Consider the following 15,330-nt stretch of genomic DNA (forward strand, 5'->3'; position numbering starts at 1 on the left):
AATCGGTCTTGGTATTATACTTCACCCGTTCCCCTTAATAACCTTAGTTGCTCTTCTCCGCACCCGCTGTAGTTCAGCTATGTCTTTCTTATACACTGGAGACTATAACTGTCCGCAGTATTCTAAGTGTGGGTGCAGTAGTGACTTGTATAGAGGCAAAACTATGTTCCCGTCATGAGCATCTATGCCTCTTTTAATGCATCCCACTAATTTATTTAAAGTAATTTGGTCCCCCAAAAATAGGTTTTGTAAATTTCCTTGAACATATGATAACTGGTTGTTCAAGTCTTTTGAAATCCTAAAAATATAAAAAGGATGTTTGAAAAATGCTGCAAAGAAGACATACGGTAAATGCTATTTATTAGATATTTTGTGTGGTATCACCATTTGCTTTTAGGGCATACAAAAATCAATGTTTGAACTTTTCTAATACTTTAAAACTTTTTGGCAAATTTCAGATTTTTTCATAAAGAAACTCAAAACAAATTAACCTAAAATTTCAACTAATTAAAAATACAATGTGTCATGGAAATAAAACAATCACAGAATCACCTGGATCAGGTGAAGCATTTTAAAGTTATTTACTACATCAAGTGACACATGTCAGATTAGAAATATGGGGAGAAAACTGGCTACGGAAGAAAGTTATTAACGGAGAGAAACTTGTGCTATAACTACTGTAGATAAAAACTGTGACATCTCTGGGGTAATTAGAGCAGGCCTGCACAACATATGGCCCCATAGGTAACATACGACACACTAAAGGATGTTGTGCGGGCCTTGGAGCTGACAGGGAGGGAGACGCCGCTCCCTCCATAGTATATTGAAATGTATTCATGTTTTTTAGATATGAATACATGTCCCGGCTTACATTGGCGTTGTCAGGTCAGCATGTCACTTATCTCATCACACTGCTGCTGGAGCCAGACCACAGTGGTGGCGAGGATGCAGCAGGCACCAATAAGATCTCCAGGAGACACTAAAGATGAAATTTGCTTTGTGTTTGGTATTACTTTCCAGGGGATATTATGGGGCAATGGAGGACATTATGAGGCAATAGGGGACATTATGGGACAATAAAGGAGGGGCTGTGAAAGAGGGCATAGTATAGTGTACGGTGAAAGGAGACGTCACATAGACGAGCAGTCTGCGGAGATATAACGGAACTGGAGGAAACACATACAGAGACTGAATTAATTCTTTACATACTGATATTATAGGCCATGTGTATTTAGTCCTGTGAATTACCTGGTGATGTGAGGCGCTGGGGAACCTCCATCATGGCGTCCTTGTACAGATCTTTGTGTTCTCCTAAATACTCCCACTCTTCCATGGAGAAGTAGATGGCGACATCCTGACATCTTATAAGAACCTGACAAATACAATCATACCGTCATCCCCCAGATCCTGTTACTGTATAATGTCCCAGCATTTACAGTAGTATCACCTCTGCAGTCAGCAGCTCAATGATGTTGTAGGTGAGTTCTAGGATCTTCTGGTCATTGATGACCTCATGTATCAGGGGGTGATATGAAGGCAGCTTGATTGGGCTTAGTGGTCTTCCCCATCCCTCAGACACAGGGGCCTGACTGCGCTCATTAGAGGTCTTCTTCACTACTGTGTAATCCTGGTTATGGAGAGACACATTAATAAATCTCACTACAGACATTCCCAGAGTCCTCACCTCTCCAGTTCTGTCCATCTATTATTTGCATAGATAAGAATGATGTAATGTGACATCATCAGAATCTCTCACCTCTCCAGTAAGCCGGAAGAGGATCTCTAGGAAGAGGAGTAATATCTTCTCCGCCATCTTCTCCTTGTCCATATTCATGCTTGACGGGTCAATCAGGAAAATTTTCTTAAATAGAAGATCTCCACTGAGAGGATGCACTATTGTGAAGACCTGAATGGGAATAAGATGATGACGTAACATCATAAAGATCTCATGTAATATCACAATTACTGGAGATAATACTGAGAACATATCAGGAGATAGAACGTATAGATGTTGTATTCTCAGATCGTATAAACTGGAATGTCATAAACATCACCCACTTGCTGACTTGGATGTGATTGTAAAGGGGGACTCCACTTCTCACAATCACTTGTCCATACAACTACTACTACTATAGGCTGAAAATGAACTAAGCGCACAATCATCTCACATATCCACACCACACTTACAAACTTCTCGCAGCCACCACTCAGCATTTTTTTAATCGTTTTATTGAAAACTGCTACACAACAATAATACATGTATTCCAAAAGATTAAGGTAACTTAGGTAACTAAAACAATATGCATTGTTCTCATTGTGACTGAGCCCTTATACTCACATGGGGATGAACAAACCAAGGGAGATGTTTAACCTGCACACCTCAGGTTCATAGACTATGAAAATTCCTAACCTGACCCTGATTTGTTCTTGCCTGACCTCGGATGTTGTCTTTCTAAAATTACACAATGGCGCCCCCAAACAATGTTTGCTGACCCTGAGTGTTCTTAACTGCAGAGTCTATGCCTGATGAAGACACCTGTGTAGTCTCGAAAACTTGCAATTTGTTACCATCTTTTCAGTTAGCCATATAAAAGGTATCAACTACTGTGGACTCTCAATTCTTAATATTGTTCTTAACTGCACCCTTAACTTTACACAGAGAGTAACCTGAAACAGCCACAAAAGAAAGTGCACAGAGAAAGAGGGTGAGACACAAAGCTGAAGACATGTTCACACAGTAATATATCAAAAAAGAAAGGAACTCAAAAAGACCTTTGGTATAAGTGAAAACCCACAGATCTTAAATATAACTAAAGGGAAAAGTGCGGAGACGGGGAACACGCAAACAAACCGTAAGAAAAGGAATACAGAAAAACATAGCAAGATAATCCTCCACTGGGGAGCTGGGACACGAAACATCCACTTAATTTAGAATATAGACAGCAAAGACTGCATGTGCCAGGTAAGTAAAAATAACCCATCCCAAGATGTGATAGGACAAACCAAAACAAGAAAGTTAAAACACCTGACAACAGCATCATCATTAGCAGTTGGACAAAGACAACACAGGCTGTGGGCCAACAGAGAGGGAAACTAACCCACAAACAGAAGTTACCGGATCATGCTTAGCAGACGACCCATGACAGTTCTTCAAAAGATGTACAGTGGGTACGGAAAGTATTCAGACCCCTTTACGTTTTTCACCCTTTGTTTTATTGCAGCCATTTGGTAAATTCAAAAAAGTTCATTTTTTTCTAATTAATGTACACTCTGCATTCCATCTTGACTGAAAAAAAAAAAACAGAAATGTAGAAATTTTTGCAAATTTATTAACAAAGAAAAACTGAAATATCACATGGTCATAAGTATTCAGACCCTTTGCTCAGACACTCATAAGTCACATGCTGTCCATTTCCTTGTGATCCTCCTTGAGATGGTTCTACTCCTTCATTGGAGTCCAGCTGTGTTTAATTAAACTGATTGGACTTGATTTGGAAAGGCACACACCTGTCTGTTATGATTTTCCCAATGGCAGGGAAATCAAAAATAACAAACGGACTAGCTCTCGGGTGATGGAAACTAAAGTGACCGTGACCTGAACCTGACACAACACTGGAAGTAGCCGGGGAGTGTTTCCTACGATGCCCTAGACACCACGCGCCAGCCGGAGATCTAACTACCCCTATCAGAGGAATATACAGGCCTGCCTTACCTCCAGAGATGAACCCCAAAAGGAGATAGCAGGCCCCCACAAATATTGATGGTGAGTCAAGAGGAAAAGACATACGCAGGATGAACAGCAGATTTAGCACAGTGAGGTCCGCTTACTAGATAGCAGAAGTACAGGAAAGAGTTACTTCACGGTCAACTTCAAAACACTACTCAAAAACACCATCCTGATATTACTTTAAAACTCCAGTGACAACTCATGCCACTGGAGTGGCAATTTCAGTCCACGAGAGCTTCCAGCTGCAGAGAGTCACATTGCAGATAGCTGGACAAAAAATAACATTAACTAGGAACAAAATTCAACTTAGCTGAACTGGAACTTGAGGCAGGAGAATGCAACAGAATGCTACTGATACATTGTTGGCCGGCATCGGACCAGCAGCCAAGCAGCCTTAAATAGGAAACTCCCCTAATGGGTGTCAACAGGTGATCAAGGATAGAAGAAGGCAAATAAGTGGCAATACCATAAAACACCACCGGGGGAGCCCACAAACAGAATTCACAACAGTACCCCCCCTTAAGGAGGGGGCACCGAACCCTCACCAGAACCACCAGGGCGATCTGGATGAGCACTATGGAATGCACGAACCAAATCAGGAGCATGAACATCAGATGCTGTCACCCAAGAATTATCCTCCTGACCATAGCCTTTCCACTTAACCAGATACTGAAGTTTCCGTCTGGAAACACGGGAGTCCAAGATCTTTTCTACCACATACTCCAACTCACCCTCAACCAGCACAGGAGCAGGAGGATCAGCAGACGGAACAACCGGCACCTCATACCTCCGCAATAATGACCGATGAAAAACATTATGAACAGCAAAAGATGCTGGGAGGTCCAAACGAAAGGACACAGGATTGAGAACCTCCAGAATCCTATAAGGGCCGATAAACCGAGGCTTAAACTTAGGAGACGAGACCTTCATAGGAACAAATCGAGAAGACAACCAAACCAGGTCCCCAACACAAAGACGAGGACCGACACGCCGATGACGATTAGTGAACTGTTGAGTTTTCTCCTGGGACAACTTCAGATTGTCCACAACCTGTCCCCAAATCTGATGCATTCTATCAACCACAGCATCTACTCCAGGACAATCCGAAGATTCCAATTGACCGGACGAAAAGCGAGGGTGAAACCCTGAATTACAAAAAAAATGGAGAAACCAAAGTGGCAGAACTGGCCCGATTGTTAAGGGCAAACTCTGCCAATGGCAAAAAATCAAGCCAATCGTCCTGATCAGCGGACACAAAACACCTCAAGTAAGTCTCCAAGGTCTGATTAGTACGCTCAGTCTGGCCATTAGTCTGAGGATGGAATGCAGACGAAAACGACAAGTCGATGCCCATCCTGGCACAGAACGCCCGCCAAAATCTAGACACAAACTGAGTACCCCTGTCAGAAACTATATTCTCAGGAATACCATGCAAACGCACAACATTCTGAAAAAATAGAGGGACCAGCTCAGAGGAGGAGGGCAATTTGGGCAAAGGTACCAAGTGAACCATCTTGGAAAAACGGTCACACACCACCCAGATGACGGACATCCTACGAGAAACAGGAAGGTCAGAAATAAAGTCCATAGAGATGTGCGTCCAAGGCCTCTTAGGAATAGGCAAGGGCAACAACAACCCGCTGGCCCGGGAACAGCAGGGCTTAGCCCGAGCACAAACATCACAAGACTGCACAAAAATACGTACATCTCGAGACAAGGAAGGCCACCAGAAGGACCTAGACACCAGATCCCTGGTGCCAAAAATTCCAGGATGACCTGCCAACGCGGAAGAGTGAACCTCCGAAATAACTCTACTGGTCCAGTCATCAGGGACAAACAGTCTACCAGGCGGACAGCGATCAGGCCTATCCACCTGAAACTCCTGCAAAGAGCGCCGCAGGTCTGGGGAGACAGCTGACAATATCACCCCATCCTTCAGGATGCCAGTAGGTTCGGAATCACCAGGCGAGTCAGGCTCAAAACTCCTAGAGAGGGCATCCGCCCTCACATTCTTAGACCCAGGCAGATATGAGACCACAAAGTTAAATCGAGAGAAAAACAACGACCAGCGCGCCTGTCTAGGATTCAGACGCCTGGCTGACTCAAGATAAATTAGATTTTTGTGGTCAGTCAAGACCACCACCTGGTGTCTAGCACCCTCAAGCCAATGACGCCACTCCTCAAATGCCCACTTCATGGCCAAGAGCTCCCGATTTCCAACATCATAATTTCGCTCAGCGGGCGAAAACTTTCGAGAGAAAAACGCACATGGTCTCATCACTGAGCAGTCAGGACCTTTCTGCGACAAAACTGCACCTGCTCCGATCTCGGAAGCATCTACTTCAACCTGGAACGGGAGCGAAACATCAGGCTGGCGCAACACAGGAGCAGAAGAAAAGCGGCGCTTAAGCTCCCGAAAGGCCTCCACAGCCGCAGAGGACCAATTAGCAACATCAGCACCCTTCTTGGTCAAATCAGTCAAAGGTTTAGCAATGGCAGAAAAACCCGCTATGAATCGGCGATAGAAATTAGCAAATCCCAAGAATTTCTGAAGACTCCTTAGAGAAGTAGGTTGTATCCAATCACAAATAGCCTGAACCTTAACAGGGTCCATCTCCATAGATGAAGGAGAAAAAATATATCCCAGAAACGAAATTCTCTGAACCCCAAAAATACACTTTGAGCCCTTCACAAATAGAGAATTAGCTCGTAAAACCTGAAAAACTCTCCTGACCTGTTGAACATGAGATTCCCAGTCCTCCGAAAAAATCAAAATATCATCCAAATACACAATCATAAATTTATCCAGATATTCACGGAAAATATCATGCATAAAGGACTGAAAAACGGAAGGGGCATTCGCGAGACCGAAAGGCATTACCAAATACTCAAAATGGCCTTCAGGCGTATTAAATGCGGTCTTCCACTCATCCCCCTGCTTAATCCGCACCAAATTATACGCACCACGTAGATCGATCTTAGTGAACCACTTCGCCCCCTTTATGCGAGCAAAAAGATCAGTCAGTAAAGGTAACGGGTACTGGTATTTAACAGTAATCTTATTCAGAAGTCGATAGTCGATACAAGGTCTCAATGAACCATCCTTTTTACCCACAAAGAAAAACCCTGCCCCCAATGGAGACAAAGAGGGGCGAATATGACCCTTTTCTAAAGATTCTCTGATATACTCCCGCATAGCAGTATGTTCAGGTACAGACAAATTAAACAAGCGACCCTTAGGAAATTTACTACCGGGAATCAACTCAATAGCGCAGTCACACTCTCTGTGAGGGGGGAGAGAATCAGTTTTAGGCTCCTGAAAGACATCATAAAAATCTGACAGAAATGCTGGGATCTCAGAGGGAGTAGATGAAGAAATGGGAACCAAAGGTGCATCCCCATGAATCCCCCGACATCCCCAACTCAGCACAGACATTGATCTCCAGTCCAAGACTGGATTATGAATTTGTAACCATGGTAATCCAAGTACTAATACGTCATGTAGATTATATAACACAAGGAAACGAATAATCTCCTGATGGTCTGGGGAAAGATGCATAGTCACTTGTGTCCAATATTGTGGTTTATTGCTAGCCAAAGGTGTAGAATCAATACCCTTTAAGGGAATAGAAAACTCCAGAGGCTCTAAATCAAACCCACAACGCTTGGCAAAGGACCAATCCATGAGACTCAGAGCGGCGCCAGAATCCACATAAGCATCCACAGTAACAGATGATAAAGTACAAATCAATGTCACGGACAAAAGAAATTTAGACTGCAAGGTACCCATAGAAAAAGATTTATCAACCTTTTTATCAACCTTCTTTATGCGTTTAGAGCATGCTGATATAACATGAGCTGGATCTCCACAATAGAAGCACAACCCATTTTTGCGCCTGTAATTCTGTCGTTCGCCTCTAGACAATACACTATCGCATTGCATATGCTCTGGTGCCTTTTCAGAGGTCACCGCCAAATGATGCACAGGTTTTTGCTCAGAAGATACCGCCATATGGTGCACAGGTTTTTGCTCAGAAGATACCGCCATATGGTGCACAGGTTTTTGCTCAAAAGATACCGCCATATGGTGCACAGATTTTTGCTCAGAAGATACCGCCATATGGTGCACAGATTTGCGCTCCCGTAAACGCCGATCAATCTGGATAGCCAATTTCATGGCATCATTCAGACCTGTAGGCACAGGGAACCCCACCATGACATCCTTCACGGCATCAGAGAGACCTTCTCTGAAATTAGCTGCTAGAGCGCACTCATTCCATTTAGTAAGCACCGACCATTTACGAAATTTCTGGCAGTATATCTCAGCTTCATCTTGCCCTTGGGAAAGAGCTATCAAGGCTTTCTCAGCCAAAATCTCTAAATTAGGTTCTTCATAAAGCAACCCCAAAGCCAGAAAAAACGCATCTACATTTAATAACGCAGGATCCCCTGGCGACAATGCAAATGCCCAACTTTGTGGGTCACCCCGCAATAGAGAAATAACAATTTTAACCTGTTGCGCAGGATCACCAGCAGAGTGAGATTTCAGAGACAAAAACAATTTACAATTCTCTCTGAAATTCAAAAAACGGGATCTGTCTCCGGTAAAAAATTCAGGCATAGGGATCTTAGGTTCAGACATTGGAGCACGTATAACAAAATCTTGTAAGTTCTGGACCTTTGAAGCCAGGTTATTCAGACCTGCAACCAAACTCTGTGGATCCATGATTCAAACAGGTGTAACCAAAGCCATTCAAAGATTAAGAGGAGAGGAAAAAAAAAAAAGGCTGAAGACTGCAATTTAAGCAAGGAGTACAAATAAGCACTAAGGTGCACTTTACAAACACAGAAGGAGAAAAAAAAAAACCTTTTCATATCCTTTCCTGCTTTAGTGCATAGTTTTAACACATGGGCCGGCCAAACTGTTATGATTTTCCCAATGGCAGGGAAATCAAAAATAACAAACGGACTAGCTCTCGGGTGATGGAAACTAAAGTGACCGTGACCTGAACCTGACACAACACTGGAAGTAGCCGGGGAGTGTTTCCTACGATGCCCTAGACACCACGCGCCAGCCGGAGATCTAACTACCCCTATCAGAGGAATATACAGGCCTGCCTTACCTCCAGAGATGAACCCCAAAAGGAGATAGCAGGCCCCCACAAATATTGACGGTGAGTCAAGAGGAAAAGACATACGCAGGATGAACAGCAGATTTAGCACAGTGAGGTCCGCTTACTAGATAGCAGAAGTACAGGAAAGAGTTACTTCACGGTCAACTTCAAAACACTACTCAAAAACACCATCCTGAAATTACTTTAAAACTCCAGTGACGACTCATGCCACTGGAGTGGCAATTTCAGTCCACGAGAGCTTCCAGCTGCAGAGAGTCACATTGCAGATAGCTGGACAAAAAATAACATTAACTAGGAACAAAATTCAACTTAGCTGAACTGGAACTTGAGGCAGGAGAATGCAACAGAATGCTACTGATACATTGTTGGCCGGCATCGGACCAGCAGCCAAGCAGCCTTAAATAGGAAACTCCCCTAATGGGTGTCAACAGGTGATCAAGGATAGAAGAAGGCAAATAAGTGGCAATACCATAAAACACCACCGGGGGAGCCCACAAACAGAATTCACAACACCTGTCTATATAAGACCTCACCGCTCACAATGCATGTTAGACCAAATGAGCATCATGAGGTCAGAGGAACTTGCCAAGGAGCTCAGAGACAGAATTGTGGCAAGGCACAGACCTGGCCACGGTTTCAAAAGAATTTCTGCAGTGCTCAAGGTTCCTAAGAGCACAGTGGCCTCCATAATCCTTAAATGGAAGAAGTTTGGGACCACCAGAAGTCTTCCTAGACCTGGCCCTCCAGCTAAATTGAGTGATCATGGGAGAAGAGCCTTGGTGAGAGAGGTAAAGAAGAACACCAAGATCACTGTGGTTGAGCTCCAGAGATGCAGTAGGGAGATGGGAGAAAGTTCCACAAAGTCAACTATCAATGCAGCCCTCCACCAGTTGGGCCTTTATGGCAGAGTGGCCCGACAGAAACCTCTCCTCAGTGCAAGACATATGAAAGCCTGCAAAGAGTTTGCTAAAAAACACATAAAGGACTCCCAGACTTTGAGAAATAAGATTCTCTGGTGTGATGAGACAAAGATAGACCTTTCTGGTGATAATTCTAAGTGGTATGTGTGAAGAAAACCAGGCAAAGCTCATCACCTGCCCAATACAATCCCAACAGTGAAACATGGTGGTGGCAGCATCATGCTATGGGGGTGGTTTTCAGCTGCAGGGACAGGACGACTGGTTGCCATTGAAGGAAACATGAATGCGGCCAAGTACAGAGATATCCTGGATGAAAACCTCTTCCAGAGTGCTCTTGACCTCAGACTTGGCCGAAGGTTCACCTTCCAAGAAGACAATGACCTTAAGCACACAGCTAAAATAACAAAGGAGAGGCTTCAGAACAACTCTGTGACCATTCTTGACTGGCCCAGCCAGAGCCCTGACCTAAACCCAAGCATCTCTGGAGAGAGCTGAAAATGGCTGTCCACCAACGTTCACCGTCCAACCTGACGGAACTGGAGAGGATCTGCAAGGAAGAATGGCAGAGAATCCCCAAATCCAGGTGTGAAAATCTTGTTGCATCATTCCCAAGAAGACTCATGGCTGTAATAGCTCAAAAGGGTGCTTCTACTCAATAATGAGCAACGGGTCTGATTACTTATGACCATGTGATATTTCAGTTGTTCTTTTTTAATAAATTTGCAAGAATTACTACATTTCTGTTTTTTTTCAGTCAAGATGGGGAGCATTAATGAGAAGAAAAATTAACTTTTTTGAATTTACCAAATGGCTGCAATGAAACAAAGAGTGAAAAATTTAAAGAGGGCTGAATACTTTCCCTACTCACTGTATATAAAGGATATGCTCAGGTACACATATCATTGCATAGTTTTATACTAGCAAGTCAATTAAAACCAGATTTGTGTTGAAGAAACATATAAACACTATACACGTTATCAAATCTGAAAAACAAGCTCAGAATTTCAATAATTGAGAAATAACAATAATACAGTGTGCTGCCCACTGTAAGAGTCCAACGTACATCTCCAAACTATATGTAACCTTTAACTGGTAATATAAATAATACCTCAACTGTGAAAGAGCGCATGCAGCGATGAGTTCCATATGTCCCATACCCTGAGGGCATCCTCTATTATGATACACTGTTTTCTCATATGTGATTGCTGTGTTTACGGAATCAACCCAGACTATTAACATTGGGGGAGAATTCATCTTGTAGCTATCAATTTCCTGTCAAGAAGTAAAGTTTCTGTAAGAAAGATTCTGGTATGATGACTCCATACTTCCTGTTCTATTACTCCAAATAAACATATTTTAGGATCTAGTGGAACGCGAATGGATATCAAGGAAGATAGGAAGGTGACAATACTTTGCCAGAAGGAGAGAATAATTGGACAAGCCCAAACCATGTGCTAGAAATCTATGTTTAAGGTGTGACACTGAAAAACATTTTGAAAGGGTTAATCTACCCATTCCATAGAATCTTCATGGGGTTATGTAGTCTTGGTGAATAATATATATGGTAGTTGAGTCATGCAGGTTGGGGATTCCAAGATCTCCTCCTAGTGCTCCTCATTAACTGTGGGAATAAGGAGCTCCCTACTTGTCTTTCGCCTTCAGTGAAGTAGAACCAATACCTATTGATACCATGTATGTGTACAGACTGATATGAATCATAGAATCATAGAATGGTAGAGTTGGAAGAGACCTCCTGGGTCATCTGGTCCAACCCCCTTCTCAAAGCAGGATTCACTAAATCATCCCAGACAGATGTCTGTCCAGCCTCTGTTTGAAGACTTCCATGGAAGGAGAACTCACCACCTCTCGTGGCAGCCTGTTCCACTCATTGATCACCTTAACTGTCAAAAAGTTTTTTTTCTAATATCTAACCTGTGTCTCCTCCCATTCAGTTTCATCCCACTGCTTCTACTTGAGGATCTTGCGATTTAAGAATACCTATCAAAGGGAAGGTAGATATGATTACCCTTGCATTTTGTGAATGCAATTGTGATTGAAGAGCAGACCTTAATTGAGAATATCTAAAAAAATTGGGATCTCGTCACTTCATATTTATTCCTCAACTGGTTGTAAAATAACAGTATATTTTGGTCATTAAGGTCGCCAAGTAAAAGGACGTTTTGTGTGCTCTAAAAATGGAGAAGACCTTGGATAGAAAGTAAGGGTTCTGCGATAGAGGCATGTCCGCTAAAATATGAGTATTTGATACTCGTTTCGCCTGTCTCCAGACTAACCGTGCCATCGTGAGCACAGGCAACATTTTGGGAAGGTCAGGTTTATCAAGCTACAAAAATCCTACTAGACAGCTCTGAATTTGGCAGTTGAGAATCTGGCATCAAACTACTTAGTGTCTATAGCTGGCCTGCTATGTAATATAACAAGAAGTTGGCGATGCAATACCCCCGAGCTTTTTTAGTCTTTGAAGGGTAGATAATTTATGTTTGGCCAGAGAACTACCCCACACAAATGAAGACATTAGCAAGTTAAGTGTTGTGAAAAACTAGAACTGAATTTTTGCAAGAATATCATCTCAATTAGGTTTTTGCGTACTGGAACTGATAAAGTTAGTTTAGCACAGAGATTAAACTTCAGTTTAGCATAATTAAATAGAGGCAGAATGTTAGGGTACCGTCACACAGTACCATTTTGATCGCTACGACGGTACGATTCGTGACGTTCTAGCGATATCGTTACGATATCGCAGTGTCTGACACGCAGCAGCGATCAGGGATCCTGCTGAGAATCGTACGTCGTAGCAGATCGTATGGAACTTTCTTTCGTCGCTTGATCACCCGCTGACATCGCTGGATCGTTGTGTGTGACAGCGATGTGTTCGCTTGTAACCAGGGTAAACATCGGGTAACTAAGCGCAGGGCCGCGCTTAGTAACCCGATGTTTACCGTGGTTACCAGCGTAAACATAAAAAAGACAAACAGTACATACTTACATTCCGGTGTCTGTCCCCGGCGTCTCAGCTTCTCTCCACTGTGTGAGCGTCTGCCAGCCGGAAAGCGAGCACAGCGGTGACGTCTGACGTCACCGCTGTGCTTTCCGGCTATGGCGCTTACACAGTGGAGAGAAGCAGAACGCCGGGGACAGACACCGGAATGTGAGTATGTACTGTTTGTTTTTTTTACGTTTACGCTGGTAACCAGGGTAAACATCGGGTTACTAAGCACGGCCCTGCGCTTAGTTACCCGATGTTTACCCTGGTTACCGGGGACTTCGGCATCGCTCCAGCGCCTTGATTGCAACGTGAGACCGCAGTCTACGACGCTGGAGCGATAATCATACGATCGCTGCGACGTCACGGATCGTGCCGTCGTAGCGATTAACATGGTACTGTGTGACGGTACCTTTAGAAGAGAGATTTCTTTTACTGTCTTGATGAATGTTGATCCCTAGATATTTAAAATGTGTGACCACTGGTAAGTGACAAAGAATCTAAATAGGTGGAAGGCCCACATGAAAGATTCATTTACGCTGACCTGTTACAGTTTGTTGAAAGGCCTGAAAATCTATCTACGGTATCTATAGTAGAGATAGCATAAGGTAAAATGGCCTCAACCCTGTCCATTAAAATGATCATGTCATCACCATATAACTCAATGGTATCAGTCTGATCAGCTATAGATATGCCTTAAATTAGTGGCGTGGGGTGTACGCTAATCGCTAATGCTTCAATAGTCAGAGCAAATAAAGCAAGGGAAAGCCCTGACAAGTTCCTCTTTCAAGTATGGTAGATGCAGATAGCAGGCCATTCACTACTACCTTAGCCTTAGGGGCCACAAATAGAATATATATCCATTTATGGAATTTGGTGCCAAATTAAAAGTTTTGAACACATGTCGCATGAAATGGCCATTCTACTGAATCAAATGCCTTCATGGTATCAAATGAGGCTAATCTCCAGCTGTTCTCAGGCCGTAGTGAAAAGTGTTGGATTACGGAATGTACCCTTATGATATTTATGGAGGTGCTCCGTTTGGTCTGGATGTACTAAATCTAGAATCACCTTTATTAATTTTATGAACAAGGCAATTAGATTTGTATAAAGTGTCATAATACACTTGAAAACAATGAGTAACGCAGACGTTACTATAGAGCCATCCATAGCTCTGACCTTAACAACAAGATTAGACATATTTTGCTGATGAACCATAAAAGCCAAAAGTTTCCTAGATCGACAAGTAAAAAACAACTTACGGTTAGATTTAGTATCAGTATGCTGCGCATAAAAGGATTTGAAACTGTAAGGCTAGGTTCACATTGCGTCAAGTACATGGCGTTAAACGGATCTGTTAAACGCATGTACAGAAAAGGATCAAATTTGTTGAAAAATCGGCTTCACGTTAACGCTTTTGATAGTGTTTTTCTCATTTTGATGTCCGTTTGCGATGTATCCGTTTGTCTGCGTTTGTCACTGTCAATAAAGTTTTTTTTTTTTTTTTCTCCTTTTGTCCTCGTCGGGGTGTGGGTGCAGACTCATTCTCCATTTTGAAAGCATTGAGTGAACTTCTGCTAGCAAGATGTTTGTGTCTGAGCTGGTTCGATTTCGCTTGATGCGGTTGCGACTTCGGCAGAGAAAGCGTAGTTCGCAAAGGAGATATTGGATCCACAAAGTGAATTTCTTGCGGAGTACATATGGTGCCTTTCACACCCTGTATCTTCAGCTTCGGGATCACCCTTCAAAATTCCAACGCTATCTACGGATGTCCATTGAGACCTTTGATGTTCTGCTTTCACATGTGAAGGATGAGATACATCATCATCGCAGCACATTCCGTGAAAGCATCTGTGCGGAGGAACGATTAGTAGTGACTGTGAGGTAATTATAAAAATTTTTCTCATTCTATTGACAAAGACTAGATCTAGGCATCGTGGGGCATAATGTTCATTTAGCAATTGTATATTCTATTGTATGTAGCCTTTTAGTTGTGCTTTAAAATCCTAAACAATTTCATTTTTTTTTTCTTTTTGAATGCCAACAGATATCTGGCTACTGGAGAATCTTTTGCGTCACTGCATTACCAATTTAGACTGGGGAAGTCAACAATTTGCCAACTGGTTCGGGAAACTTGTGATGCCATTTGGAACAACTTGCAACCACTTGTGCTACCAACCCCGACATCAGAAATGTGGCTAGCGATTTCCCAACAGTTCGAGGATGTGGCTAATTTCCCCAATTGTGTTGGTGCCGTGGACGGCAAGCACATACGGATTCAGAAACCAGCGCATAGTGGGTCCCTGTACTATAATTATATAAAATACTTCTCGATAATCTTGATGGCTATTGCGGATGCAAGATACTGGTTTGTAGCTGTGGATATTGGTGCGTATGGCCGTACTAACGATTCAAGAGTCTTCAGAGACTCCAACATGGGGAGATGTTTGTACAGCAACAATTTTAACTTACCCTCATCACGACCTCTACCGGGGACCGAAGACCCAAGTTTGCCCTTTGTTTTAGTTGGTGATGAGGCGTTCC

The 15,330-nt window shown here is 43.0% G+C and overlaps 2 protein-coding genes across 3 annotated transcripts in view; both read right to left on the reverse strand.

Moving 5' to 3' along the window:
- LOC143767347 (uncharacterized) overlaps window positions 1-15,330 on the reverse strand; it is a 294,161-nt gene that overhangs the window by 197,144 nt on the left and 81,687 nt on the right. The window lies entirely within an intron of this gene.
- LOC143767353 (uncharacterized) overlaps window positions 1-15,330 on the reverse strand; it is a 40,133-nt gene that overhangs the window by 4,110 nt on the left and 20,693 nt on the right. Inside the window, exons 1-4 of one of the 2 annotated variants that reach the window (XM_077255611.1) lie at window positions 10,891-11,022; window positions 1,757-1,906; window positions 1,448-1,627; window positions 1,249-1,372 (exon numbers count right to left, since the gene is read on the reverse strand). In XM_077255611.1, coding sequence (XP_077111726.1) covers window positions 1,249-1,372; window positions 1,448-1,627; window positions 1,757-1,906; window positions 10,891-10,950 — 514 coding nt within the window. In that variant the 5' untranslated portion in view covers window positions 10,951-11,022. Of the gene's footprint in view, window positions 1-1,248; window positions 1,373-1,447; window positions 1,628-1,756; window positions 1,907-10,890; window positions 11,023-15,330 lie in introns of those variants that run through there. The other variant, XM_077255610.1, reaches the window with a different exon arrangement.

The sequence above is a fragment of the Ranitomeya variabilis genome, chromosome 4, assembly GCF_051348905.1.
Source record: "Ranitomeya variabilis isolate aRanVar5 chromosome 4, aRanVar5.hap1, whole genome shotgun sequence".
NCBI classification, from domain to species: Eukaryota; Metazoa; Chordata; class Amphibia; order Anura; family Dendrobatidae; genus Ranitomeya; species Ranitomeya variabilis.